Here is a 26941-nt window from a genome sequence, read left to right on the forward strand (position 1 = left end):
GTTTCAGCGAGAAAAAAAAAATCACAACCCCATTAATACCAGTGTGGAGGCTTTTTTTTCTTTTTTTTTCACCACAAGTCTGTTGACAACATGATATTAAACTGTGACAGGCCTGCTGTGGGTATTTCCTCTCTCATTTTGCTGAACAAGACACAGGACTCATAAGCCTGGCACAAGGCTTATGACCATGAATTCTCATGTCATTTGCCTACTCAGTGCAGTTAATAATGACTGCCTAAAAATATTTTTTTTTTGTGCAATAGCAGTCAACCAGTCATGCAGTGAATAATGCCATTGGCATCTTTGTGCTAATCTTTACTGAAACTCTCTTTACTTGACTTGCATTAATGCCTCACTGACTCTGGGACCATAGATGTTGGCCTCAAGTGGAGAAATGAGGCAAGCAGAACATTTGGAAAACAAGTTAACACTACACCCATTTAGGATCTTGGACTGATGTACCTCATGCATATATCCTTCATTCATGGCTTCTCAGAAGTACCACGAGAAGGATAAATGATACCGTTTAATAAGAGTACTTTGTGTTGATGCTGTTGAGGTGTGAATGCATGTGGACGCACTTCACAGAGCCTCACATGTATGTTCATGATTTTCAAAGTAAAACGTTACATGTGCGGCCCCTCTCAAAGGCTGCCTCACTTCAAAGTCAGACTATCACTCTCCATGAAGTAACTCTCCTATACACAGAAAACTTGACTTCACTTTTTAAAAGGTCAATTTTTTTTATCTAAGCTCTCTGGGGTTGGCCAATTTCCAGCTCTAGCTATGCAGCCAAGTGCATTAAGCTGCACAGATGAAGTGCCACAGCCAACTAAGCAGAAAAACAACTTGTGCCTGCCTCGGCTGGGCTGGGATAGGCAAGGCCGGCCCGGGATAAGGTCTGGACTCCACACTGCCCCGGGCGGCCTGGGACTTGGCCACCATTAATTACCACTAATGAGTTGAGCATGAGTGACCTGATGATGGTGGACTGTGCATCCCTTTCATAGAAGGGGAAGGATGTGGAATGCAGCGCTACGATGGATGGGACATGTGGTGAAATGCGGCTGCACTGGTTAGAGGGGTGTAGCAGCAAAGATGCATTTTGATGGTGAATATGAATAACCACTGAGGGAAGAAGAGTATAAACATGATGAAGAGGAGGAGTGTTTCCTGATTTATATTCATGCAGAGGCATTTCTCAAGAGATTTTCTCTTTTTTTCAGTGTAGAAGAAACCGTGAGCGTGATGTGAGAAACCTCTAAACTGCACAGATTGAGTTGTGCACTATATTTGTGTCTCTGAAAGCATTCAGTATTCATGTTTTGCTGCTTTAAACTTTTAAGTGAACCCCACCTCAGGAACTGAGCAAAGAGTTGAGCACTGTACTTGGCCAATTCAACAATGGCTCCCTTTTTGCATTTATATTCCTGGCGTGCACTGCGTTTGAATCTCACAACTCTGCAGAGTGAAGCAGGAACAGAGTAAAAAAAAAAAAAAGGGGGGGGGGGGGGGGGGCAGTCTGTGTGTGCGTGTGCATTTGTATGTGCACACACCGCAGATGTGTCTGTTGAGGCGTGTGTGAAGGGATACATGTGTGAGCGTGGCGTGCACATTCCAGCTCCCATGCCTGTGTGTTTGGATTTGAAGTGGCTGCTCCCTGCCAGCCAGCCTCCTCCGCCCTCCGTGCTTCTCACAGCAGAGCCAGTGTGCCTGGGGGAGAGGCTGGGAAAACATGTGGGGGAGAACCCAGAGGAGCTGGAGGGGGAGACCCAGCCTACCTGCATCCTGCAGCTGACTGGAGTCAGTTGGTGCAGGGCAGACGCCCAAAATACGATACCTTCAGTATTTGCCTTGGCTCAGCTTGTGTGTTTCGTTAAAGGATGTACTGTTGGTGTGGCCGGTGACAGTTTTAAGCTGCAATAACGATTCTGCTTTGGGAACATATCCTTGTTTGGTATAGCTTTTTGTGTCCCTTGCAGTTTGTTTTGGTTATGTTCTGTTGATGATGCATAAAGAAGCTGGGCTGTTTCTGTTTCCTTCTTTTGAGCTTTTAAGAAAATGTCATATTTGAAAGATGAGCTTGCCTGGCTGATTTTGTGAGTGATATCGCAAATTGGTCAATTACAGCTTGGCCGATGTCCCCCCCCTAAGTACGAGTGCAATCGTTCATTCACAAGACTTAACAAAGAGGACATTGTTTTTTTTTGTCAGACTTTCCACATTTTCCATAATAAGCAATAGATAGAATAGATTTTAAAGTATATTTTTAGGTGGTTTTTTTTGCCATTAATCAATAGTATAGTTGAGAGAGAGAGACAGGAAATGGGAGGCAGAGAGAGGGGGAATGACATGCAGCATAAGCAATAGATTTGAGGCCACAGAACACCGTTCAAAATTGAATGATCACATTTCTGATGAGACATTATCAAAGTGACATGTATATTTGCTACTGGAGGCCCCTGAACACAGAGGGGTCATCCCCCAGAGGAGGTAGTTGTAGGGGATAGAAGCAACAGGGAGCGGCCCACGGCCCCAGGCCTCATCACTCTCTGCCAGGCATGGCCCACTTCCAGTCAGTGTCTGTGCTACACGCAGCCACTTTGCAAAGTCAGAATGATAAATTGCGCTAGGTGAGTTAAACAATTACAGAGCAATTTGGAGCTCTGTGCCTCTTAAACCGCTGGTCTACTGTCATGACACAGCTCAGGGCGGAGTAATGAATCAACATTCGGAAGAGAAAGTTGGATAAGTCACTCAAGCTGCTCTTTGATGTTAATAACATCAATGTTAGGGGAAATAGAATTGTGTTATGACTGTTAAAGACTTGTGACTGTGCTTCTTTAGCTCATTGACTATTAATGTATTGAATACTTTACAGGAAAAAAAGATGAAAACATGCATGCTCTATGCAGCAATACATAAACTACAAAATATCAGTACATATTTGATTGAATTCACAGATGAACACACATGCAACACTGTTATCTAGGATTTTTATTCTCATATGAACAGGAGCACAGCGAGGACACCCTCATAGCTTTACATCATTAAGGTTGTAGTGGTAACTGATCCTTCTGCAACAAACTAACATTTAGAGAGTAAAGCAGAAACAGAGGAGCGGGGCATGAGCGTGACGTGACACTGTAGTGACACACACGACAGCCGGGTTTGGCCTGTCCGCTGGGATGGAAGCAGTTATCTGATTATTTCCACCGGTTTGCAGACATGGGACTCCAGGAGGAGCAGGGGGGGAAATGGAGATACATTTTTGTGGCTAGCAGTTAGGTGTCAGTATGGTAGATAAACAGTATATCTTGCTGTATGTTTACATTTAAGACTAATAGAAAGTGTCATAGATGAACAGAGTAAAATGAGAAAAATGTGGTAATATTTGTGGGAATTCATGGATGATTTCTTTAAAATCTCACACCAACATGTATGTGCATGTATGATGCGATTTACTTGGTAAAAGATGGCAAGCAAAACTCCGCACAGTGGAAGGTGTGAAAGGAGCTATGCAAGTCTGATCGCTTTTTCGTTGTTTTGGTCACCTTTTTCCTCTACGGAGCTCCCCCTACAGTTTCGGAGTGCATATTTTCACTGTCATGAAACCTCATCACTAACTCTCCTCCTCCCTTCCCCACGGCCATGTGCATTTGTTTTCAATGAAGCCTGCAAGAAGGCAATCTGTGGCGCGATGTCTACTGAGGTGGGAATATTAATAAGAGATTGCAGATTGCAGATTACCGGGCTTGTTTATGTTGTAGTGTCATGAAGCAGTCCATGTTTCTTGCGAGACGAGATCTGGGACTCCGAGTCGGAGGTGCTGATCTGCAAGGTTGGTTTTCTGCCAAGAGATGCTAGGTGGTCCAATCTCCCCGTAACAAGTCATTGAACCATCACAATTACTCAGAAGCTGCAGGTGCAAATCTTGCACAGTTCCTCTTTACAACAAGAACAGAAATGATTTTTGGTTTTTTAATGGGATTTCTTGACAAAAAGTAAAATAGTAATACAAATGCTAAAAGTTATTCTTTAACTGTGTCACTGTGCAGACGGGACACTTTACATATCCTTCACCCTGTGCACCCTCCACTGAACAGGCTGCGCTGTGGATTACAAATCCTGGTGTCACCATTCGTCATTGCTCCGAACATCCAGGGCTCTCTGAAATGTGTTGCCTTGAATACTTTGAATCATCCTCCCTTCTGCTCATTGCAGATGTCCTCCCCCCTCTGTTACTGGGAAACTACTGCTTCTAAAAGTGACATTTCTCAAATGTCCCACACTGTATCAATGCAAGGAGAAAGTGTAAGAGTCATAGCAGCAGCAGCAGCAGCAGCAGTAGATTTTCTAACAAGAAAAGGCAATGCAGAATCAATGCAGTGGCAATTTGGTGTTACAGAAATGTGCAGTGCAGATATATTAATTTAACAGCAACTGTAGAAAAAAAATGCTGGTAAACACTATTAATACTGTATGGGAGTTGTGGTTTGTTTTCATTTTGGACCACCAATTCACACATAACTTCATGGGCACCTTGAGCTTACACACACACACACACACACACACACACACACACACACACACACACACACACACACACACACACACACACACACACACACACACACACACACACACACACACACACACACACTCAGACTGAGACACAGAAACAGACGTAGGAACCAACATTCACACAGGCAGACAGGCCTTTAAGGATTTGCCGTCATATTTACTCTGCACTTTGCTTCCTATTTATGGCGCTGTGGGTTTTTTTCCGTGTCCGAGAGTGTCTTCACTTAAAAGCTCCCAGTGTTTACAAGCTCAATATGATGTCACCCCCTTTTAGAATGACCCGGAGGAAAAATGTCCCCTTGCAGCAAATCTCATTTTATGACATTAGTCGTATCCTTTAATTACTCCAGTGCCCTCAGTGCTAAATGAGCAATTACTTCAAGAACGTCGTTGTGTTTAGCAGGACTGCTGTGTCTGTTCTGCAGAAGTTCAGAGGCTTTTCATGATGTTCAGAGTCATAGCTCACAGATTTTACATGACTCTTTCCTTCCCCTCTCGTACCAGATTATCTGAGATAATTGTAAGGAAGTAGAATACCATGGCGATGCTTTTCAAGTCTCTCCCAGCAGCTCATACAGAGGTAGTGCAGGGTGAGTACGGAGATTACGGCTCAGTGACTTCAGATTTTTTTCCCTGCTTCTGCTGATTGCCAGTATTGTCTGGAAAGCGTCCTGCGGGAAGTGTGCGACTCATGGATATTACACACAGACTTATTACCCTTGACAGAAGAAATGAGATGAAAAGAGAGGAATAATAGCGAGAGAGTTGCTACCTCGGGGTGGAAAAACACACAGCCTGCAGGGAGGTTGGTTTCCCTCTGATTGGAGAAGATTGCGTAATTCTAGTTGTGCCCTTGTTGTGCGTCGGTCACCCGTCACAAGTCCTCTGCATGTGTGTGTGTGTGCATGTGTTTTTGAGTGTATGGTCTATTATTGTGTAGTATGGCCTTGCGTCTGTGTTTTTTTCTTGACCTATTCACATTTTTCTCCTCTTTTTTTTTAGCTTTTCAGTTTATGTGTTGCTATTTCCAGGCTGCCTGTAATGATTCAAATATATCCAGTCTCCATTCAGCTGACCTCTGGCCTCTCCGTTGCTTTTCTTTCTCTCTCTCTGCATTAGGCAAATTATGTTAACTAATAAGCTCTGTTTCAGATCTCCTTGCCGAGGCAAGACCGTCACTTAGAAAATTAAATGCCAAAGCCATGATTAAAGCGATAGCCCCGGTTATTTGAAGCAGGGTTGTGTGAGGTTCTTATCTTTAGTCAGTGTATTACCTGCAGTAGATTTGGATCGGTGCTGAGTTGGGAGCAGCAGCCAGAAGCAACAGCACAGGATCTGACAGATGTAGCCTACTGCTGTGGATGTGGCCAGCTTCAGAAAATGTGTTTTAGCTACTTTGAATAAAAGCCTGCAGACAAAAAAAAGGGTAATATCGGTGTGAACCATGTATTTTGAATATTTGCAGCACTTTATATTGCTGTCAAACAGCTCTCTCCTTTTGGTACTACATGTTCTCAACAATTGAACTAATGTATTCCTATGAATGGGACAGAGCTAAACTCCAGATGGTGAGTGTTTGTGTTTGGTATCATTCAGCTTTCAGGAGAACAGGCAGCTCTGGTGCATGATTCATTCAAAGAGATCCTAAAGCTGCTGTGTTGTAACCAAGTCCCAAGTACAGTAGCTGTGGGGGTCCATGGGCTCACAGTTCACACCTCATAAAGGTATCATCAAGTCTCCACACACCGCAGTGGTGCAGTGGTTAAACTAAGGTTCGATTCCAAGGCCTTGGGCCTTTCTGGGTGGTTTGCATGTTCTCCCTGTGCCTGTGTGGGTTCTTTCAAGGTTCTCCAGCTTCCTCTTACACTCCCAAGACATGCACACAAGGTTGATTGGTGACTTGACTTTACATTACCTATGAATGTAAGTGTGTGAGGCTGTGTGTGTCTCTATATTTCAAATATAGTATATGTCGGCTTGAGACAAACTGGAAAGGTGCCAAAACAAGTCTACTGCAGGTAACACGCTGACGATCTACGAGTGGCTCACACAAGCCAACACTAAACAATCTGAAATATTGCTGTTTTCTTAGATGTAATCCCTCAGAGCCAAGGTTGATCGGTGACCCCTTGAAGCCATTTGGTCCATTGTTAATATGTTAATATCGTTTAGAACAGCTTTACAAATGGATTTTACAAATTATATGGAAACCGCTTCAGAGAATAGAGGAGAACAGTTCTGTAATTACAGGGCTGGAGCTCAGCCTGGACTGAATCAGATGCTGCGTCTTGTTGCCTGCTTGATTTCATGGCGTCTGATGGACTGGTTCAAGGAGTGTCAGAGTCAAGGTTTGACTTCAATCAGGGAAATCTAATGCAATAAATGACTGTGTGTGCCATTCACACATAACAAGTGAAAGCTGCAGGGTGACAAAATGATTAACTGTATTGTTTGAGGCTACTGTTACGCCCCAACTTTGCTGGCTCTAAGGGGCATGGACCACCAATGATCCCCAAAACAAACACCCATACAAAGACACTAAATAAAATAGGAAATAGTTTAATAGGCCGAACCCCGGCCGTAACAGCTCCGCATCGGCAAGCGGAAGCCTGAATGAGTTGTCCTTGAACAAGATGTCAGACGCTGGCTTCGTATCAGCTCCTCTCTCTGCTCTGTATCTGTATGAGTCTGACCCTCTAACCTCACGGGTGTCAATAAAGGATCGATAAAGAATCACATTCATTTATGTATGTATCATTATTGACTTAAAAACAACAGCGGAAGAGGTCTGACATCCTCACATCGGGCTCTCCTTACAGAAGCTCCTAACACAAAAATAAACCTCAACCACACTTCCTTTGGCGGTTTACTCACATGTAAAAACACATCAGGAGGTTTGCGTGTTTCTTTTCAGAGTGACACATAATGCAAACTCAGGAGCTTTTTCAGTCCTCTGAATCGGGGACAGTACAGGGGAGAGCACCTTCAACACACTGCATCCTGAATGTGGTTGCCCAGTAATGGGAAACATTTGGTTTGGATTTATCTGAACACATTGTTCCCTCTGCAGTCACACAGTAACTAAACACAAAGTGCCTGGGATTAAGACTTTTTAATTACTAATATGCGTGTGTGGTGGCTTTTGTTTTGCAGCCTGGCTTGTTATTGACTTGTTTTCAGCTCCCGACTCAATATTAGCATCAGCGTGTCCATGTGTTTGTGGTTAATACAGTCTTCACTTGACTTCTTCTCTCTGCCAGTTTCCTAATTTAAGCAGACATTTGCATGTGTACATGTATTTCCTCACAAGTCTGGTGGTTGTACAGTTTTCCTTTTAGCTCTGTGGCTGGCGTAGGACTAACCCATTAAAGACTTGTGGCTCCCTGAGACCATATTGTGGTCACCTGAGAACCCAAACCGAGACCGTACCTCAGGAGATTTACAGTCTGCCCGGGAATGCCAACACAGCTTCACATTCACGCCTTGATTTCTACAGCTTGACACATGGTGAAGATTACTCAGCCCGAATAAAGCAGCCATTTAGAGCAGGAACAGCATCATAACATATCTTAACACACGTCACTACTCTGTTTCCCGCTTTCCATCTCACTACGTCTCCCTCTATGATCACTGGCCGGTATACATATGGTAGCCATCTGGCCTGGCAGAACAGAGCCGGAGCCCTAGAGAGGGGCAGCGCTACTCTGATCCATGTACAGTAACAACATGATTAACCCTTTAGAGTCATAATGCTGCACTAGTAACAGCTTTTATATAGTTATTTCTGCTACCACTTTAACTTTGTCTGCATTACGCTGTTTGTATTTCTGTTACTTCTGACACCTTGAACCAAATACAACACTCGAGCCACATCCCGTTGATTCAATAGCGCCATTCATGTTTTTTTCTAAATCAAAAGCTGCATCTTATCTGCGTGTGAAAGCCAACGCCAGTGCCGCTGCAGAGCTGCAGTGTGTTTAGGGAAGTGCTCTCCTCTCTGTATTCCCTCCAAAATAGATTTAAGTGCAGGGTAGGAGCCACATTGAGGTCAGTGTTCCTGCCCTACTGCTCTAGTCAACCCTGTGACAAGGAAGAGTGGATCCAGACTACAGTAGTCTGCCCTCTGACCGACAGACTCAGAGAAAAATGAAAATGAAAATACATAACATTGCAGTGTTGGCTTATTGATATACAGTGTAAGAGTCACTGTTTAAAAAAAGATGACATGTGGTTTTAGGGTTTAAAAAAAAATGATGCGTGGAAACAAACATGAAAAACATTTGTCAATTGTCAATTATATCTAAGTGATTGTTGATAGTTTTATACATTTGTATATTTTTTAAGGTCTCATGTCGAGGTGCCATATAATGCTTCAGCTAGCAGCCAGTATCCTAGCCGCGGACAGCTGGCAAAACACAGTGCCGAGGTGCAAGAATGACAATTTGAGTTGACATTCAGCCACAAACCCCCTGTAAAATTTCAACTTGCCATGTGACAGGATGCAGGGTAAATTTTATGGACAGTGCAGCTCTGTGCAAAGTCAATGCAAGTTGAAAAAAGCTTCAGCTTGAACAAAACAGTCAGGCTTTATGAATCTCCTTCATAAATGTACAGCATCGAGACACAAAAGGAGACAGAGTGGAGGCAAATGACAGGAAAAAACAAAGTTTGTGGTGAAAATGTGAACTGACAACCAACACACACAGAGACACACTCCCACACAACCACAGCTGGTGTGTCCATCCATGACTAGCTAGCTTATATTTGTGCAGTGGGCTGGTTGGGTGAGAATACAGTCTTAATGGCAAAGCTAAGATAGCTGACGGCTGTCAGCTCATGTCTGTATTTCAAAATATGTCAAACAGTTTATTTGAATCCAAGATCAGTAAAGAAAAGATGGAAAAGAAAAAAAAGAAGTTTGGCATCTTGACATTTTTTTTTTCAGCAGTGTCTAGAATATGTTTTGAGCACGCACTGGATTTATTTTTTTATGTGCAGCTTCCTATCACAAAATATGACTAAGGTGCATTCAGTGACATCTTAATGGGAACTCCTGTATTCATTACTTCTTCTCCAGTGACAGCATCTTGCCTGGAGTCTTCGCTCTTCTCCTCTCCTCTCCTTTCCCAACTGCCATATGGCAAACAGCACTGGTCCAGTTAAGGAAAGGCAGGTGCCCAATTTCATCTCGGTCCGTTATTGTTATGTAAACAACTTCCTTTTGTGTGGTTGTACTGTACTTAAAAACCTGACATCATTACATTTCCAGGGAGATTTCTGGTGCAGCGGCAATCATGGGGAAGATACAGACAAGTCATCACACAAACACACACATATACAGAGAGAGAGAGAGACAGAGAGAGAGAGGGGCAGCTATAGACACTGACTTGCATGTAAGAGCTCCATCAGTTCCTCCCTGAGGGTAGGCAGTGCCTTGCATTAGGACGCAGAGAGCCAGTGAGTCACCTTGCCTCAGTCCATGTTGAGACCATTCAGCACTTCACTGTCAGCTGGTCCTGTTATTCCCCTGAACCAAGGTTAAGGAGCTGGACAGTTAAAAGCTCAAGTGTAACAATAAGGTGTTTTCTTTTTTCTTTTTTGGCCTGTAATAGATTTATTCAGTCATAGGTGTTTTTTTTCCCACAGCAGGCATTTTGACATGTTACAGTTGGAAAAACACATTTCTTACCAATAACATTACTGTAACAATGGCTCTGTTGGCGTCTCAGCACAACGTGTACAATGGCACGATCCGAAAAACTGACAAAGAAAAATGAAATCTAGCTTAATTTTGTTATTTTTGAGACATGCAGCATCACCTCCTTTATGCAATGTTACAGCTTGATACCAAATTTTCCCTTCATGAATTTGTTTAGTCCTGTCTTTGCATGCTGGTAATCATGTTTGATTACCACTGAGAGAGGAAATGAAATGAAATGAAATACTCAGAATTGAAAGTACAGAAGGTGACGACAGGGTTGGGTTTAAAGTGAAAGAAACTTTTCTTATCCCTCAGTTATGAAAAATGATGGCGTCTCAAATGCAGTGGGGCCCAGTCACACCTGGGGGCCTTTAGTCTGCTCACATCAAAAGAGGGGGGGTTGATTCCTGTGGTCACGCTTTGAGTGAGGTATTTATCTGGTATATAATTGTTTGAGGAGAAAATGGGAGAGGGGAAGGTGGCAGGCTGGCCCCCTGCTGCTTTAAATGGTCTAAGATGGATCCTCTGGAGGTTGCACAACTGCTCGCTAAAGAGGGCGCATTGTGAGCAATAAAAGCAATAAAGGAGGTGTTGCAGAGTAATCCCTGCGGACAAGTATTAGCAGAAAGGCAAAGCAAGTTCTTCTACTCATAATGAATCTCATTGGAGCTATGGCTGCAGACTGCGGCAGCCCAGGACAACTTTCGGTGCTGCAGTACAGTAGGTGCTGGTGTCTCCTCCTGCTTCCTGCTGGTTGTCTGGTTGTAGTTCCCTGGTCAGACCTGAACACACATGTGGAGGAGGAGCTGCTATAGCTACTGCTCAGCTCTCTAAGCAGCTGCTGTGAAGGTTTATGAGCCGACTTATTACCAAGAAACCTATTTCCAGAAGTATTTGCCACACAGTTTTTATGACTCGTATAATGCATGATGAAAAGCAAACACAAAAGTGGAGTACAATCGTAAGCATGCCTTTTAAAATCATCACATTTCAATTCAGATCTGTATTTTTAAAGAATAAACAAGTTATTTAAAGTTATATTGATGCCAACTAACCATACGTTCTCCATCACAAGTATTGGAGTGGGTGGGCTAAGGCACCTCTAAAGGTGCATCACAAGGTGCACAAAAACTTTAAGATGGTACACTGTTTGGGAGAGAACTATAGATGGAAAAGATTTTAAAAAGTTATGCAAAGACTTTTGTCGCTGTAATTGGTGACAAATCTTTAAACTTAAACTTATTTTTACTCTAAATAAACCCTCGAATATAAAAATGACTCACACAACCCAACACTCACTTGAATTTGCATGAGAAATGTAAAAGTTATAATAATTCTTATCCATAAAAACTGCAGCTCCAACTGTTTCCGTTTGTTTACCGGCTAGTGCAACGTCTGTGTACCGTATGGATGTCTATTAGTGATGAGCTAACCTCCCAATCCTCTGCCTGAGGCTATAGCAGCTTATGCTAGCATCACCAAAGTAATGGCAAACATGACAAACCTTATTTTTCCAAACCAAGAACTGTCTCTTTCTATGACACATCTAACCAACTTTCAAAGTCAGACAGCCCTTCATTCAGCAACGAGGAGGAGTACATAACACTCGCCATTTTCTGAAACACCTCCAGTATTTTTCATACAGTCTCTTCTTTTCAACTTCCTTATGTCTCATTGGGGAACATTGAAATGAATCGGCCTGGAAGCAACAGTGTGCTCCCGCAAGATGAATGAAGAATGTCACCTTCGCCGCGGGCAGCGTGTGCATTGAATTAGCAGCATATTATGAGAGACGAACCATTATAACCAAAGCTATTTTTTTTCCCACAGTGATTAGGAAGCTAAGTAGAGAGTCACTGCTTTCAGCCTTTTCAACAGTTGACACCCGGAAAACAGTAGGAATGGGTGCAGTCAAATAAGTAACTGTTAAGCAAAATGAATCGCTGTCTTCTTCCTCACCTTCAGCGTGAGGAAGTGTAATGAACATCCTGAGGTGTGAATAATGAAAATACATTTGACATATTACACATTTGGGAGAAGGTCCCTGACAGGTGCAACTAGGAAGGATAATTACCTTGTATGGGTACCATTGTTTCAATCTTTACACAAATAATTGATTGGTTGTGTTTTAACAATCATTTGCCACACATACAAAGGCAATAATGGGACTTAGCTGATATTAAGAGATGATCATCCAAAAAAAAACAAAAAATCAGGTTACTGCATGCATTAAGAGTAAGAATGTCTTTCTTTCTCCTTTCTTTCAGGTGTGCTGAGCCTACCCGAGGGTCTGACTCTTCACAGGGACCAACAGCAGCAGCAGCAGCAACAGCAGCAGCAGCAGCAGCAGCAACGGGCGGGAAAGAGCGGCGAGGGAAACGCCTTCAGTCAGTCTGAGCTGCGCTCCGCTGAGCAGTGCTTACTGGCCACAAGAGTGGGCAGCATCTCTGAACTCAGTGAGTTATCTCTGCATGTGTACAGTACAGTATGTGTATGTGTGGGTGTGACGGGAAAAATCGGCCTGCTGACCTCCTTCCTCAGTGGGCTTTGTTGACGGTGTGGCCTCCAGCATGGCAATTAACCGTCCCATTGTTGTGGTGATGCTGCTCAGTGGTCAGTACACCCGGCAGATGACACTTTTGACAGGAATGAAAAATGGTTTCCAAAGTTTGGTTTGAAAGAACTTGACTGTCCTGTTCAAAAACCTGATCCCAAACACCTTTGGGATGAATTTGAGCCCATCCAGGCATTATCACCCAACACCAGTGTCTGGCCTCATGATAGATTTTTTTTCTACAGCAGACATCTCTACTTGAAAAGCATGAGCGTTACTAACAACATTAACAATGGCTCTGTTCTATTCAAGTGTCTCAGTGAGTCCTGGCAGTGTGACCGTGAGCCAACATTCACAATACCAGGATCTGTAAAGCTGAAATAGCTTCAAATGGAATTGATTCATTTTAGTTTTTACACATGTGCTTTTCCTGTTGAAACATAGAAAGGCCCTCCACTGTATTGCTCTTGAAGCTGAATGGGAACAAAGTCTCTCCCGACTGTCTTGAAACATGCCAATATCAGTTTTAAATCAAGTTGAGATGTTTAAGAATCACATATGGGTATAGAGATAATGTTGAAGTATTTCTGATTGCCTTGCATGCATGACTGTGTGAGTGTGATGATGCTGAAAAGGAGCATTTGGGTTCAGGGAATCTACCCTTGAAAAATACACTTAGATGTCTGTGTGAATCACAGTTTGATCAATATGGCTGAAAGCTACTCGCTGTGGTTTGTAGCTGAAATTGCTGACACCTGGTATTTTGGGCTGATGTTCAAGAGCTTTGAATTTGATGCTTTTCGTGCCAAATAAGTTCTCCATGTTCAATACGCAAAATTTAGGTCTTGGACTGAAACTCCCTTTGAAGCAATATTCAAACCAGCTGATACAATAGATGAAATTATTTGATGCAGGGTTGCCCACCACATGGATTTTTCTTTTTCTTTTTTTTATCCATAAGGAAGTGGCATTGATCTAGAGATGGTGTAAACTTTTGTACAGACGCTCATCATCTCCAAGGGATGAATCCTAGTGACTTTGCTGATCCCTTTGCACTGTCATCAAGCTGATTTGTTTTATTGTGAAATGCTTCAACCTGTAGGCTACTGGATGGACTGATGGATTTGCATGGAGTTTGGAAACATTCATGGTCCCCGTAGGATGAACCCTAACATTTTTGAATGAAACACTTCAGCTATTGGATGAATTGATGTGAAATTATATACATGCATTCAGGTTCCTGTCAGGATGAATTACAATATTTGTATTTAACGTTGCAATATTTATAACTCCCGCCTGACATCTTATCTGGCATCATCATGTGGCTGAAATCTTGTCCGACACTTTGGTTGTTGACCAAGAACTGAAACTAAAGACGTTGTCGTCAGTCTCAGCTGTGCTTTGTGTTAATTAACATACATTAGCATGCTAACATGCTTAACTAAGATGACTAGCACACTAACACTTGCATTTTGCTCAAAGCACAGCTGCGAGAACCACTAGCTGAGACTCTTAATGAGCCTTAATGAATTTACAATTGCATAATAATTTGATTTCAGGTTTTATTGAACGTATGAAGCTCTGGCAGACTGAGTGCCTCCTTCACATTCGAGTTGGATGGCTTTATTGGCTCATATGATAATTTAATGTTTAATAATTCACACATATTGACCCACTCTATCAGGAAATTACTGTGTTGGTCTCCCGCTGTGCATAGCCTATGCATTATGTGTATGTGCCTGTTTAAATGATTATATGAATCAGTGGGAGCTACATTGAAACAGTCATTTATTTAAAACAATGCTTTTAAGTTAAGTTTGACACGCCCTCCAAACGTTAATTGAATACTATATGTCCACTTAAATTGTACTCATTATTTAAAGAATAATTTCCCCAGTGTGATTTCTAAATGCTTTTTTTTCACTGCATTTATACAGGCTAAAGTCATTTATATTCAATGAGTCATTTTTATATATTGATAGTAATAATAATAGGTTTTGGTGAAAAGCTGGCCAAAACAAAGTTCACTACAAGGTCTTCAGTTGAGTTTCTACCGTCTTTTCTGTTCTGGTGGAAACTTTCTGACAAACTTTCAAAGAGTGTCACTAAATCTGCCTTGGCAGCCTCTGTTGCAAAGCACTGAATACATAACTTCATGTTTCCCCACTTTATATAATCAGATCTAATCACACAATCAAGATGCTCATTGGAAGTGATGAACAGTTTTGTTTCTTGGGTGCAACTCAGCAGCTCATTCCAGAAAACACATCTGAGTGCTGCGACATCCACTGACAGAGGAAAAAACGAATTCTCCTAATGTGCCTGACAATATTTAAACCTAAAAATCATCATGCCAAATAAGGGAAGAAGGTTGTAGGGTCTGTTTCTGTTGTCATGGCAGTGATATGTCCAGACTAGGCTGGAAAAACATATTTCTTGTGTAGTGTAAACATTTATCATCAAAATAAACAGTTAGCCAATTCTTCTCACTGTATGTTTTCTCTGGACTGAGGTCGCACGGGTCGAGGGTGCAGCACTGAGCCAAATCGCCAGCAGTCCTCTGTCCATGTTGTATTGATGAGGTCGGGCAAGGACTCATTCTGTAATGTTGACACTGCAAACACACTCTGAGACAACAGAGAGCCCAGTGGATAATGGCAGAGCTTAGTCCAGTGGTAATGTAATCAGCTCTGGAGAGGAATTCTGTAAATAACTATAGGATTTGCAAACAGACACACAACTCAAGCTATACACACAATGAATAATTGACAAAGGCAGAAGAGCTGGAGATGATTGCACTGGCTGTCATATAGTTTATCTGAAAGAGAGTGAGATGGGGAACAAAAACAGAACCAGACTTGCCCCCTAATGGTTGTCTGCCTCCTCAGACTCGTTTCAGGTGACATCCCTGTTTTTCCAGTCAAATATAATATCAATCATTTTTGTCACAATTGCTGTGTTAAGTGCTGAGTATAATGGCTTAACAGTGTTTTCTGATGTCACCATGACAAAATCTAATCAGTTTGTCTCCTCGGGTTGGGAAGAACGTGAATGTTTGTGTCAAATTTGAAGAAATTCCCTCAAGGTGTTACGGAGATATTGCGTTTACAAGGCCAAAATTATGTTTCGTGAGGACACCACACACCTCTGACTTATGACCTTCAAAATGTAATCAGTTAATCTTTGAGTCCGAGTGAATGTTTTTGCTAAATGTGAAATTAGAGGTTCTGTTTATAATGTGTTACTGAGATCTATTAGGTCTATAAGAATGGAACAAACAGATATGTGGACAACCCATAAACAATAGGACTCTTGTTGTCAGTGTGGAGGCAGAATAAAAAGATGGGAAGATTGGGCCAAAAGACAGATGGAGTTTGACTTTGTCTGAAGTTCAAGAACTAGAAGGATCTCCTCCTCATGTCTGTCATGTTTTGGAGTTTCATCCATGTCTGTCCAGACTTATCTCTACAGTGAAGACAACTAAGAATCTGATAAGTGCATTTTAATTCTATACCAAAATCTAATCAGTTCATTCTTGAGTCCTATAATGAATATTTGTGCAAAATCTAAAGGAGGTCTGTTATGTAATAAGAGAGTCTAGAGTCACCTCGACTGTTCTAATAAATCTAATCTATTTAGTTTATTTTGTCATAAATATTGATGAATTCTTGAGTTTTAGCCAAAAACGTGTTATCGGTTTACAGTGACCTTGATCTTTGACCTTTCATTACCAAAATTTAATCAGTTTTTCCTGGAGTCCAAGTGAATATTTGTGCCAAATTAAATGAAGTCCTTTCAAGGTGTCCCTGAGATATCACATTCATGAGAAATGGCCTGGACGGACAGACGGACAACCGGAGGACATCAATCCTGTGGCTGTTGGCGGCGCAGAGGCATAAAAAATGACACTGGCTACTCAAGCACGGTAAAAATTTGCATCCTGTGCCTGCACAGTCTTTTGCAGTGGCCTTTAGACTCCATTCTAGAGCTTTGCCACTGATTTACCTCTTTGTATTTTCTCATTTTCTCCTCCACCAAAATGCCAAATTAGCATATTTGAAATGACAGTCCTGCAAATACTGCAATTATTAGGACCGTTGGTGTGTCATCATCACTCACGCCCGACTCACTCATGCCTGTCAACGCACTGCTTCAAATACTGTATGTTCCACGCAGTCTGTTATTCAATGTACTCTTAGAGCCACAGATGGACAGAGGATATATACACGCACATACTGTATATAAAAAAATCTATACAGCTGTTTAACATCAGTACCGCAAAGTGAAACAAGGTTGAAGACCTCACTGTGCAGGTTGTACAGTACCAGACTCCTTAACGTTGTACTTGGATTGGACAGAGGAGGATTCAATAGTCTGCATGAAGGATCTCCGTACATAAATCTATACTGCTAGAAACATATTGAGTGAAATAAAGAGGTCAAATAGCAGTGACCTCTCCTCTTATTGCAGGTTGATGCATTTGTTGGTCTGAGACAACATCATCTCCAGCTGTAGCAGTTCAAAGTTAAAAAAGTTCAACACTTGCAAACTTGTTGTGTTCTCACTGAGGTTTCGATGATGCGAACAAACATCGCTCAGTGTAGAAAACAGAAACAGACTCATCCAGGTACCAGGTTGTGTTTTCCCCTCAGCTGAGCAAAGACACACTCAGCTGTGATACTGTAGATCACAAGGCGCAAAAGACATTAGTTCTGGTTTTACTCAGTAAAACTTTTTTTTAAATTGCATTTCACTCGTGTGTTTTTGATCTAACCTTTTTATCTCCTCTAAATGGTCTCTCTCATTACAGCCTGCAAGCTTGTTAGTGAATTTTATTACCTGCAACTATATGTGGCACTAAAATAAAATAAAAAAGATGGTGGTGATAATTTGTGTTTGGCCCTCTGTTATGGTCATACAGAATTAGTCATCAGTGTTGATTAAAGACAGCACGATTTGTTATTGTTGGACACAACAGCATCTGGACAATTTTCCCTTCTTATTGTCTCATCTGGTCCTTTTCATCTTCTGTTGTTTGTCATTGATGTGATGGTGAAATCAGAGCTGTATCTCTGAGGTATTAATGACCATACTCTCAGTGATACATCTCAAACACCACCAGGATGTAACAGCAGCAGTGTGCACACCTTTTCTTTATCTGTGCACTGACGATACTGTTTACCTTTAATGACCATGTCGTGCCTCTCTATTGACAGCACAGGAATCAAATGGAGCAATTTAAGTATTTTAGTGCTTTTTGACAGGTAACTGCAGGGATGACGTGTGCTTGTTCCTCTCACAGATTTGCAGCATGTGATTAGAGGAAAGACTTCATTAGTTGCACTTGTGACATTACATTTAAACGACTCAGTCAATTTCTTCAAAATGTTTTAATGTTCCAATAAAGCATAAGTCTTTTCACATTAACTGTCTGCAACTACATTTAGATGGTAGCGCTCCATAAAGATAATGTTTGTGCCCTCCATGTTAGCTGATATGGACAGAGCTAATAGCAGAACGAATAGCTTACCATCTCTGCCGAGTCAGGATTGCCACTGGCGACCGTTAAATGTAATCACGGCCGCATAGCAGCAAATAATTGAAACACAGAGACCGTGATGACGGCAGCAGCTGCACAGTGCAACGAGGGACCATTCATCAGAACCCAAAGGAAAGCTGGTTACTGTGTATTTATTCTCCCCATAAAGGCCTTGAGTATAATTGCCTCATCAGGCATGAGAATTAATCCTACATTTCCAAAGAGTATACTCTCTCTTTCACTATCAAATATTAAACACGCTTTGCACTTTATGAAGTAACAAGAAGTTTGGTTGTTGGTTTGGTCGAGTGCTGCACTGCCACTTCCTGCTCCTTAAGGTGCCAACTCGTATGAAACCCCTCCTAAATCAGAGCAGAACCACTGAACTCTTGAAATGGACATATTTGTGAGGTTTTGTTTTCTTTAGGGGATTTTAAAAGCTTTGAAAACAAAAGAGCGCGCTGCCCCTCTGCGAAAAGGTAATCACTGAGATACCTGCGGATCAGGATCCTCTGTGTATGTCCTCCACCTCTCCTCCTCTTGTTAGCATAAAGAATTAATTACCCAGGATGAGGTATTGATTAAGGGCTTGAATCTTATAATGAAAAGGCTATTGACGTTTCGGCTTGTTAAACTGCTGTACTCCTCCGTCCGTCCGTCCTTCCTCTCTTTCGGCCAAAACAAATCCTCGCAGCCGCACCAAGTCCTTCTTCAGCAGTTATTTCTGCGTACACCTGCTGAAGGAGCGGCTGTAATCGCACTTTATGTGTTAAGCTGCTGCCACTACTGTTGCACTCTTTCAGTGTTGGAAATAATCTTCCTCCTCAGCCCCCTGCCAGCCTCCTGTCTGCCTGCACAGGGAATGTCACAGGCCAGCATAAATAACACATGAGACCTGGCTCTTGCTGACCACCTCAGCTCCCCTTACCAAGCTTAAGAAGGCACTGTTACAAGCTCATCTGTTTCTCCCTCCTCCCCTTGGTAACAATTAAGAGAAAGAAGCGTGAGGAGTAACCAATAGCAACAGAGCAAAACAGCGAGAGCTCCAATTTAAAGTTTGTCTACCAGAGGAAGTCGCTCCTGTCATTATGCTCCCTCTTCACAGCATCAGGAGGTGATGTCCAGCACCACGGTTCCCAGAGGACAAACTGAGAGATTGACTGTTTTATTGCATGAATGCTCTTCCCTCATTCGAGCGTCCTTTTCACACTTGCCTCCCACATTGTTGAGGCTAAATGGAATCTTGGCAAGCGCCAAACGGCCCAATTTTGATGCTAAACAAACCCTTTTGTCCGTGGGAATGGCTGTTTGTTCCTACACTCCATTGTATCGCCGGACATGCTGTACAGTATGGTTCATTCACAATGAAGAGCCAAGAGCCATCAGCTGTATTACTTTTTCTTTCTTTTTTTTTTGCCTTGAATGGTATTAAATTGACCAGAACCATATGACACAGAGTGGATTTTTTTTTTTTTTTTAAAGATTGACCCTGCTTCAGAACTTCATTACATTTTCTCACAGTGCAGTGGGTCTATGACAGGAAGGAGAAGCGACAGAAATCTGACAGCAACCAGGGAAACCTGATTTGAGTATGCACTGTAATAATACAGGGATGTTTTACAAGTAAGCAATAACTAATGCGCCGCAGTCATAATGTTTCCATTAAGTGGTTGGTTGTTTCAGACTGCGAGGTTTAATGTGAAAGAAATATCCGAGTTATCTCAGTTTTTGATTAACTGAATTTTCTGCACTTAAAGTTTCGTCCCCTATGTTTAAAAAAAAAAAGGAGGCTGAACATCCTTTTCTAAGAACTGTTTACTTTCTTTTAAACCCACCCAGAGAATATTCAAATTTTCATTAGCAGAGTCTTCTCCAGCTTTGATTTTCCAAGCCCAACTGGATGACCTTAAAGTACTGACAAATTATGCAGAGGAAATAGCTTGGAGTAGCTAATGTTTATCCATAAATATTCATTCTTCACACGGTGTAGTCCTGAGCACGCTTATTCTCCTGCTGGTCCCCACCACCCGCCCACCTCCTCCTCCCTGCTCCCCTTGAGAGGTGCACAGAGAGGACTGGGATGAACCCTGTCTTTTCTCCTGACTGTGGTGCAGGGGAACTCTCATCTCCTTTCCCCCCGACAGAACGAGCTCTGAGGAAGCTGAAAGGAACGAAGATGACGTTTCTTTTAAAGGCTGCACGTTTATAAGAGTGTTTCTGTTCTGATTGTGTGTGTTTTTTTTTGTTGCTTTTTTTACGTGTAGGTGACCTGGTGTCCCGGGCCATGCACCACCTACAGCCACTGTATATGAAGAATCACAACAACGGGACGCCGATCCACCAGAAGAGCAGCGTGATTCAGTGGGCGCCTGAAGCCATCTACACCCTGTGTTATTTCATGCACTGCCCTCAGATGGAGTGGGAAAACCCCAACGTGGAGCCCCCTAAGGTCGCCTTACAGACAGAGAGGTGAGAAACAAACACGTTTAAAGAAATTAAAGAGGGTGTTGTCTGTGTATTCACAGCCTGTTATAGCCTCTGTGCCATGAAACTCTATTACTCATAAGGAGCCAGACTTTTGCACTGGTTGACATGTTGCATTATTAACTGAACCTGTATTTTGAGTCAATCCTATAACCGAGTCCTGCTGCTATGAATACGTACAAGTGTATCAAATGTGTATTAACCCACGGCTGAAAAAAGTCTCAGGCACAACTTTCTCACTTTTGAATAATGTTTAAGGAGGATTACAGTGCCCAGCTGTTTTAGGAGATGACTTAAAATCAATATATTTCCAAAAAATGATTTAGATCTAGTGCAGCAATAGGCCTCTTGCTGAGTACTATGCAGGGTAGGAACATCCACATTGTCGGTACCCACAGCAGGACATTATCACCTGGATCTGCAGATGCCTTCAACTTAATGGTTTTGGTTCCCTCTCACAGCTCCCCTCATATTTTGTTTTCACAGAGGAAGCTCTCCAAATGATGTATAAGACCTGCCCAGTTACCAACAGCAGACACAGTTAGTATCAGCTGATGAACAGTTATGTCCCGCAGAGCAAGATAATTACCTCAAAGTTGGTGGAGTCCAACAACAGAGCTAAAAGAGAGTGAATATTGGCTTTACAGTCTGTATTTGATGCTCCACATCTGATTGATGTGTGACTAAGCATCTTCTTTATTAACAAGTTAAGCGTATCAACTTGACAGGTGACAGTGTTGTCTTACAGCTAATTTGTCATGCCACCAAGTGGTCAAATAAATCAGATATTGCACATTTAAGTATCTATTTTAATTTCTTTGTAAACCATCAAACTATTTTACCTCAGCCCCCATCAGGAACTGAGTAGATGGGGTTCAACAGCGTACAGCAGGTAACTGACATGAATATAAATCTTGCATTTTCACGGTAGAACAAGAAGTAGGGCAGCACAAACACAAATGTAACAGAACAACCCAACAAAGAGGTAATATTCAGATCCGTTTTATTGTCATTTGCATGTACAAATGAAATGAAAAACATTTCTCACCAGCTCTACTCAATTTTCAAGTGCAATTTAAAAACAAAGGCAATGATAAATATTCTAAAACCTACTGTGCATACAATAAAATAAACAATATCAAAGATTAAAAAATTTGTAAAGTGCCATTTCAGTCCCTTTGTGTAGCACGATGCACAGTGAGTAATGGAAATTATTGTATTCACTGTTACCAATGAGAAAATAAGTCGCAGTATCGAGATGTTGACTCCAATCATGACTCAATTGTGTTTTTATATAGTGCAGCGTGGGTCTTTTTAAAAGCAGCATTATTGCAGAACAAGGTAAAGTAATGGAAATGTCTGGTAGTGATTAATCCCTCAGACCCCTACACATCACTTTGTGGGTTGGGACAGAGAAAATATTGCACCTTTTAAAGTTCACCAGGACAGCAATAAAGGAGGAACAGCATGAGACCGCAGTCAGAAAAAGTGGCAACTCCTTTCCATTATCCGCGACTCGCTCTCACTCTCTGCATCTGTCCGACTTTTCACCTCAGCATATGACTTTATAGACACAGTCCAGTGGTAATGTTCCCTCTGTAGAGATCATTCTGCTGTAACTGTACACCTCTGCAGACTGTTCTTTTATTATATTTCTGGCTTTCTGTGCTCACCCCTGAAATGGCACACCAGATGTTTTCCTCTGGAAGGAAAGTACAGCTTTATATAAGTGAATTGTCAACTTATTGGCAACTTAATCGAGTCCTCTTGGTGACCTGAGGAGCGGCAGGAAGGAGCTGTTAGAGCGGGCATGCACAGACGTGCGCCTCAGTCAGTATTGATAATTACCACCACTGACGTAGTGGGACATTATCAGGCGGCAGCTGTACGACTGCGTTGGTGACTTATACGCAAATGACATAAGGATTAGGCAATGTTTCCATGGTGTTAATTCCCTTGATGCTTCATCCTGTAGTTTTTGGACTCTTCGTGCGTTTCCCACAACTCAAAGGAAAAGCTCACAGTAGTCTGCAAAGTCTTTGCAGTTTCTACTCATGAAATGCTTTTTCTGCTGAGTTTATGGGCTGTTTCTGTCTTATTTTGTTTCACTCATCATCATACTCCTGTGTAGCAGTTTTACCTCGAGCTGTTCAGTATTTCCTACAGTTTTTGGTGGAAACCCCTGTCAGCTTGCGGCAGAGGTGGGAAACCGTGCTGACAGTTGAGCCTGAGCAGTCCTCCTCTGGGGCTCCAGACTTTTATCTGGAGGCTGCAGTGGACCAAGATATCAACTATGTGTGTCCTACTCAAGTCTGCTTCAGCTCTAATCACCAGTGGTTAAGGAAATCACAATAATGCATGTTTGTTTTAGTCATATTCAAGCACATTTTCCAAAGTTTGGGAAGGCTGTGAGACTGCAACAGCCTCCTCAAGAATGTGTTGCACTTCACTGCAGCTCTTGAAAGAGGTGTGCATGGAAACAGCAAGACCTTGAACTGTTCATGAACTAGTGTTTCCATTGGACTTGTGAGGGAATGTATATTGCTAACTATACGTTCCCTGCCTTTTGATTAGGTGTTGTGTGCTGCTTTAATGATGCCTGCGAAAAACCAATAACGTCACGTGGCTGTTAGGTCAGGCTCCTTTTTGAAGTGAGTAAAGTAAAAGGGGCTTGCATTTCTTAGCAGATCAAACTATTATTAAAAGATCCCCCTGTCAACTTAGACTAGCACTGATGAGTGACTAATTAACAGTGAGTGACAGATGTGGGCCGAGCATGTGTCAAAGTCAGTCCGGGCATTAAGACACCCTCTGCAAAGTGATGTATTGAACAATTGAATCCTGGAGGAATGGACCAAGTTTTATCAAGAACACACAGCATAGATATGTGACAGCTCATTCAAAACACATCTCTGATTTATTTTCATTATCAAAGATTTTCTTCCCAAATATATTAATAATTCCATGATCTGAATACAGTCTGATACTGTGAGAAATAATTAAACTGTCAGATTTGACATATAGTAGATTATTTAGTTTAAAAATAGAAGCGGCTTTACTTTTAATAAAGTATATATTTATAATGTATTTATGTCAGGTTAGGGTTATGCATATATTATATGTAATGTACATGATAGTCTTCATAATAATTATGATGATGTGTTATGCCAATAATTAAAAGGTATTACATGTCTTATCGTAATATTAACAATGTAAATTTACCATACTCTAATAATGCTTGTCATTTTGCATGAAAGTCTTTTTTTTTATCTATAAATGATAGAGAGAGTCAGTATATTGTGCATAATGTAGTTGTGACAGCTCATTGTGTTGTTTAAATGAAAGAAGTGTGTATTTATAGCCGTAAACTGTAGTCAGAACAGTAACGAAGGTCAAAATGTAACATCATGCATATGTATCTTCATGCATATGGATTCCACGTGGCTGCAGCACACACTGACGCAGGATCAGTGGAGGTAGACAGGAGGAGAAGCTCTGTCAGTCACACTCATAGCTCTTGTATATATTTAATGCATTTACATCTATTTGCTGTGGTGTGTCAGTGATGGTCATTTCCTGCCTCTGCACAGTACAGAATGTCTGCAAAATACCAATGCACTTACTTATATCTTAGCAGCTGTCATAAGTGCTGCATGTTGATTGGAATCTGATTGTCCTTGTCAAGTCATATAACACGTTACCACTGATGTAACATCACTTTGTATTTTTACAGCATATTGAAACTCTTTTAATACATCGTGCATTATATTGCAGTGTATGTGGGTTTATGTGACATAGAGTAGATATGGGCAGTAACAGCACCAGCTCAATGTTATAATATTATTCTGTATAGCTCTAGATCTCTACAATAGATATTGAATTTATTGACGATGGCAAAGACTGCATGACATTTTTCATGTCAATGATCTGTGGCCTATAATCTTTGCTATGATCTTGCACAGTTTGGATTTCCTCACATCAAAGTGTCTCCATGTGACATACTAGCTTTGGATCCTCATCCTCTAGACAGAGTTCATCCTGTTCTCAAACATCTGCTGCACTGGGCAAGATCTCTGAAATAACATATGCAAATTCTGTATTAGGTGGATTTTCCGTGCAAGTGCCTGGGCACACTAAGTACTGAGTGTGACTTTTTATTTGTGCGTCTTTGGTAGCAAGAACGTGTGCCTTTATCTCCCCCTACAGGCCGTTCATGGTGCTGCCGCCTTTGATGGAGTGGGTGCGCGTGTCCGTGGTTCACACAGAACACAGACGCAGCTTCTCTGTGGACAGCGATGATGTTCGGCAGGCTGCCAGGCTGCTGCTGCCCGGAGTGGACTGTGAGCCCCGCCAGCTCCGGTATGGCTCAGAGCGAGTGTGTTCTCCTTGAGGCTGCAGAGCGTGTGTGCGCATCCAGCCACTTCATCTGCACATACAAAAAAAAAAACACCAGCAGGCACACACATGTGAAGTCACACGCAAACAGATGATAAAAGAAAAGATGCATATTTCTCATATACTCATCCTCCTTTGTTTTAGTGTTGGGAAATAAAGCTTGTCAGGTGTTTAGGGAAAATGTGGTGCATTGCAAAAACACTCAAAACAGTCAGCTTGTGCTGTGAACCACTTTCCGTGCTCTGCCCTTCAGAACGGATGACTGCTTCTGTGCCTCGAGGAAACTGGATGCTGCCTCTACTGAGGCAAAGTTCCTGCAGGACCTGGGCTTCCGTATGCTCAGCTGCGGACGCACAGACCTGGTGAAGCAGGCTGTCAACCTGCTAGGGCCGGATGGTATCAACAGCATGAGTGAGCAGGTTAGAGACACAGCAACATATTAAATAATAAACATGCATGCACGTTTTACACTCATGCACGATTCGATACGGACACACACACACACACACACACACACACATGCACGCAGCCTGTAGAGAAAATGTTGCCTTCTTGCTAAACCGTGCCTTCTTCACCTTTGAGCACGGTGCAGACTTGTAAGCAGAAAGGCAGTCATACATATTAAACTCATTCTGACGTGTTTTTCCTGCAGCTTTCCTGTCAGGGTTTGCTGCATTATATCATGACTGCAACCTCCAGGACAACAAATCTTCAGGAGAATAGTGCAAGTGTAACTGAGGTGATTTTCCATGGGAGAATCAACATTTAGTTTTGGGCTGATCCAAGCAGAAATTTTCAAACGCGGTGTCTCGTACATTATGTTTCAGTCAGACAGACTCCAAAGACGCCCCTGATGGCACAGAGGAAATACTGATTCATGTGGTGTCCATTAAAACTTTGATCAACAGCAGGATATGACTTTCATCATAGTCAAGGTGCCAGGAGTGGAAAGTGTAGAGCCGACCAAAACTTCAGCCTCGCTTTGTGCAACTTTATTTGACACACTGCAACCGTTGAACTGTTTATGCAAGTATGGTGCTTTTACTGAAATGAGCAAGTGTATCTTTAACTTCTGCAATGACCCATTAATATTCCCATTATTCCCACTGTTCTCTGTATCGGCACTTTTTGCATAGGGGATGACCCCGCTGATGTACGCTTGTGTCCGTGGAGACGAGGCCATGGTTCAGATGCTGCTGGATGCAGGAGCTGATATTAACAGCGAGGTCAGTGATGATGAAGTTTCTACTGCTGCTATTCTGGTGCAGACGCTGGGGAAACCAAAGTCAAATAAAGGAAGGATAATTGTGACATAAAATATAAGTTCACATTGGCTGTATGAGGAAATAGAACTAGTTTTTTTCCCATCATGATATTGATCTACCCAGTGTTTGTCACATGCTGTCTTAGTGAGAGACTTCAGCTTTGTATATATCAAGAAAGAGGGGTCCTGGGACGACTTATTAGTGTGGTTATGTAACAATTTGTGTCACTGAATTGGAGAAAACCAAACATGTTGCCCCTCATCTCTCTTTTTTTGTTCTTTCCCATGTGTCATGCTGCTAGATGTTTACGATGGATCATGAGGCACCGACTGCCCTGCAACCTTGATTTTTTAAATTTTATTATACTATAAATGCATTGAAATTATCTATATTAAATCTTATAATATTCTTAAGCACAA

The 26941-nt window shown here is 42.0% G+C and overlaps 1 protein-coding gene across 1 annotated transcript in view; it reads left to right on the forward strand.

The window, feature by feature from the left end:
- Positions 1 to 26941, forward strand: part of btbd11b (BTB (POZ) domain containing 11b) — a gene marked incomplete at both ends in the record, with an annotated part of 64924 nt that overhangs the window by 29719 nt on the left and 8264 nt on the right. Inside the window, 5 exons of the mRNA XM_083974070.1 lie at positions 12553 to 12741; positions 20643 to 20847; positions 25069 to 25221; positions 25511 to 25676; positions 26394 to 26483. Coding sequence (XP_083830196.1) covers positions 12553 to 12741; positions 20643 to 20847; positions 25069 to 25221; positions 25511 to 25676; positions 26394 to 26483 — 803 coding nt within the window. The remainder of the gene's footprint in view (positions 1 to 12552; positions 12742 to 20642; positions 20848 to 25068; positions 25222 to 25510; positions 25677 to 26393; positions 26484 to 26941) is intronic.

The sequence above is a fragment of the Trachurus trachurus genome (genome assembly GCF_905171665.1).
Source record: "Trachurus trachurus genome assembly, chromosome: 6".
Taxonomy (NCBI): domain Eukaryota; kingdom Metazoa; phylum Chordata; class Actinopteri; order Carangiformes; family Carangidae; genus Trachurus; species Trachurus trachurus.